This window comes from Rutilus rutilus (assembly GCF_951802725.1).
Source record: "Rutilus rutilus genome assembly, chromosome: 3".
Lineage (NCBI taxonomy): Eukaryota > Metazoa > Chordata > Actinopteri > Cypriniformes > Leuciscidae > Rutilus > Rutilus rutilus.
Window position 1 is genome coordinate 32,575,897 of NC_140211.1, and position 3,747 is coordinate 32,579,643.

Sequence of the window (3,747 nt, forward strand, 5' to 3'; positions counted from 1 at the left end):
CCAGACAGAAACAATCTTTACCTCTGGTTTCCTAGATTCCTAGTCTTATATATCGGGGACAAATAAATAATATTGTGGTCAGAATTTGCCAATGGAGGCTTTGGTCCCGCAATGTATGCTTTTTTTATATTGCCATAGCATTTATCTAAAATATTTTGGTCACGTGTTGCACACTGAACATACTGTTCAAAACCAGTGAGCACTTGCTCCAGTTTGCAATGGTTAAAATCTCCTAAAATAAGAACTGCTGCTCCTGGTGTCTTGTGCAATTGCTGCTGGACACAGTCAGTTATTCGAGCTGCGGCCCTCGCAGCATTGCCATCCGGGGGAACATATAACGCACACATGACAATATTCCCAAACTCCCATGGCAAATAAACAGGTCTTAAAGATAAACAGAGTAGCTCCAAATCTGGGTTACATACCACCTCCCGCACAGTATACTGCTTACACCAGTCGTCTCTGATGTAAATGCCAATACATCCCCCTCTGCTCTTTCCAGCTGCCTCTGTTCTGTCCAGACGAACCAGGGAATGTCCTTCCAACTCCACTACTGAATCGGGAATGTTTTGATGTAACCATGTCTCTGTGAACACCATGAGGCTTGCTTCGCGGTATTCATAACACACTCTGTTGTTAATACGAAGCTCCTCCATTTTTCCTCTCAAAGACCGTACATTTCCAAAAACAACCGAAGGAAGCGGTGGTCTATCTCCTCTCCTCCGTATGCGTTGTCGTACACCACCCCTCTTCCCCCTCCTCCGCAAGTGCCTCGACCGAAACAGATGAAAATTCCGTGCCTCTAAGAAATCCACAGCCGTTAAAGTGTCTCTTGCTCGAAGCGACAACAGCGTGTCTCTGGTGTAGGTAATCGGTGGCAAACATCCATCCTCCCCGCTTCTCCGCACTGCAAGGCCTCGGTACACAAGTTCCCAAACAAACAGCGTCAGAAGAATAGTTCTCATACATCTCTTTTCCACCAATGCTAACCAGGTGCTGGTTCTGGGCTGGTGCTTATGCCAGTTCGGTGCTGGTTCTATTCACCAATTATCTAAGAACCAGCTCGTTTTTCCACAGACTGTAGAGCCAGAGGAGGGCTACCTCCGTTGTCCTAGCAACGCGTCATGACAACCATAACAGCAAGCAATGGAGAACTACATATCAATACTCCTGCTCCTGGCTTTACAAATTAACACTGGAATTCAAAAACGCGCATTGACGGCTCTTCGTGACCGCTATGGACAGAGGATATTATGTTCAAAAAGAAAGGTAATTATCTCACATGTTTTGACTGTTATTATTATATTTTTTGCTGGCTTGCGATGGCAACATCTAGCATATCACTAGCGGTATAGTTCAAGTTCAAGTGTATTGTCATGTACTCATAAAGGGAATTATAAGTTATGAAATGAATGTTGTGTGTTTAAAATAGGGTGACCAGACGTCCAGGTTTGACCGAGACACAACCGATTTTGAGTTGCGTGTCCAGAGTCCAGAGAAAAAACTGTCGTGTCAGGACGCTAAAATGTCCCGGTTTACACCAACCACTATGAAATTGTCCCGGTTGTCAGCGATTACATAGCCGACGTGGTCTAATTATAGCCCGATCACTAACTAAAGCCATGTAGAAAGACTAATAAGGTGTCCAGCGGATGATTTTAACAATGTGTGTGTGTCAGTCAATCATTGCGGTCTGCATCTGCATTATCTGTGCAGCCAGCGTTACAATGTATATTTGTAAACATTGTTGCAATGCCTCATCTTAACAATGCCGTCTTGTTTCAAAGGTTAAGTTAGGCTATATCGCTAGCCAGGGAGACTTTTTGGGAAAAAAATAGGCTTAATAGTTAATAAATAATTAATATTATTTATATGAAATTTAAACAAAACACTTAATCTATTAACAGAACTCTGACTACCTTACCAATTTTTCTTATTTCCCTTACTCAATTGTTTAATAGTTTTAATAAACACTCAACAAAATAAACAGTTCACACAGAGACTTTTTAGTGTTCATCAGGTTAATCACAAACAGCAAAGGAAATTCTGCTACAATGTGCATGTTTTCTATGTCTTAGTTCCCGGAAATCTGGTCACCCTAGTTTTTGTGTGTGTGTGTGCGTGGGGGGTGGATGTAATACTGTACAATACCATAGCCTAACAACTTTGTTGCAAACTTTCGAATGTCCCGGGAGTCTTTTGAATACATATGCGATCAAGTCAGGCATCCCATGGGCAGAATGAACACCAATTACCGTATGTCTGTTCCAGTGAAAAAACGTGTAGCAATTGCTCTCTGGAAGCTGGCTACCGGCACTGAGTATAAGACCATTAGCCACCTTTTTGGGTTAGGTATAAGCACAGTGTTCAACTGTGTTCAGGATTTCTGTGACTCGGTCATAAAGGTCATGCTCCCTAAACACATCACCACTCCAGATGCTGCTAAGCTGGTTGAAATGTCCACCTTCTTCCATAACCGCTGGAGAATACCACAGTGTGTTGGTGCAATAGATGGAAGCCACATCCCAATCATTGCACCCGAGGAGTATCCCCGTGACTATTTTAACAGGAAAGGGTGGCACTCGATTATATTGCAAGGAGTTGTGGATGGCAGAGGCCTGTTTTGGGATGTGTGTGTGGACTATGCAGGGAGTGTGCATGACGCAAGAGTGCTAAGGCAATCAAATTTATGGGAGCAACTAAGTGATGGGGAATTACTTGGACAAAACAAAATGATCATCTCTGGCATTACTGTTGGATACTACCTAATCAGTGACCCTGCTTACCCAATGCAGAAATGGCTTATGAAGCCCTTCTCCGACACTGGAAGACTGTCACCTGAACAACACACCTACAATTACAGATTGAGCAGTGCGTGTTCGGTTGTAGAGATGGCTTTTGGAAGGTTAAAGGGCCGTTGGAGATGTCTCCTCAAAAGAAATGACTGCAAGCTGGAGCTCAGCAAGAAAATGATGTTGACCTGCTGTGTGCTTCATAATATTTGTGAAGAGCATGGTGACAATTTCATTGAGGAGCGTGTGGACAGGCAGTTCACCTCCAGGTCAGGCATTACCTGAGCATGGTGAGCCAGAAGGAGCAGATATTAGAGCAGCCTTAATCAACTATTTCAGTAGAGAGGAGTGATTGTTTTTAAACATCAATACTGCCAGTTACCTGTCTCCTTCAACATTTAACCTCTAAAAAGCATCTAACAGAAAAAAGCATTCAAAATACATATTTCATGGTGTTTATTTGACTACACTTTGTCTATTTGCGTCTGTGTATTTCTTCTAAATGCACCAAAAGTTGGCATTAGTAAATGCCTCATTTGCATATAGACATGAGAAATTTTAGTAAACTTATAATACAAAAAAAGAATTGTCTTAAAGGGATACTCCACTTTAAAATGAAAATTCTGTCATCATATACTCACCCTCATGTTGTTTCAAACCTGTATGAATTTCTTTCTTCTGCTGAACAGAAAGGAAGATATTTAGAAGAATATCAGTAACCAGACCATTCTGGTACCATTGACTTCCATGGTATATATTTTTTTCCTACTATGAAAGTCAATGGTACCAGAAACTGTCACTGATAGTCCACACATTACTGCAGATAAGCAACAGTTTGTTTTATATTTGCTGCCATCATATAATCTAACAATTTATCTGCAAACAATGCACCTGCATGTTGACCATAGCCTACCTATGGATTCAATAGGACATACTGGCCCTTCATTTAAAGAGA

General features: G+C 41.8%; 1 protein-coding gene across 1 annotated transcript; it reads left to right on the top strand.

The window, feature by feature from the left end:
* Nucleotides 1-2,240: 2,240 nt before the first annotated feature.
* LOC311287459 (uncharacterized protein) lies at nucleotides 2,241-3,077 on the top strand (the record flags this gene model as incomplete). The annotated part of the gene is made up of 1 exon (XM_084404326.1): nucleotides 2,241-3,077. One exon carries the CDS (start codon nucleotides 2,241-2,243, stop codon nucleotides 3,075-3,077), a length of 837 nt encoding a protein of 278 aa, XP_084260452.1.
* Between the last annotated feature and the right edge of the window lie 670 nt (nucleotides 3,078-3,747).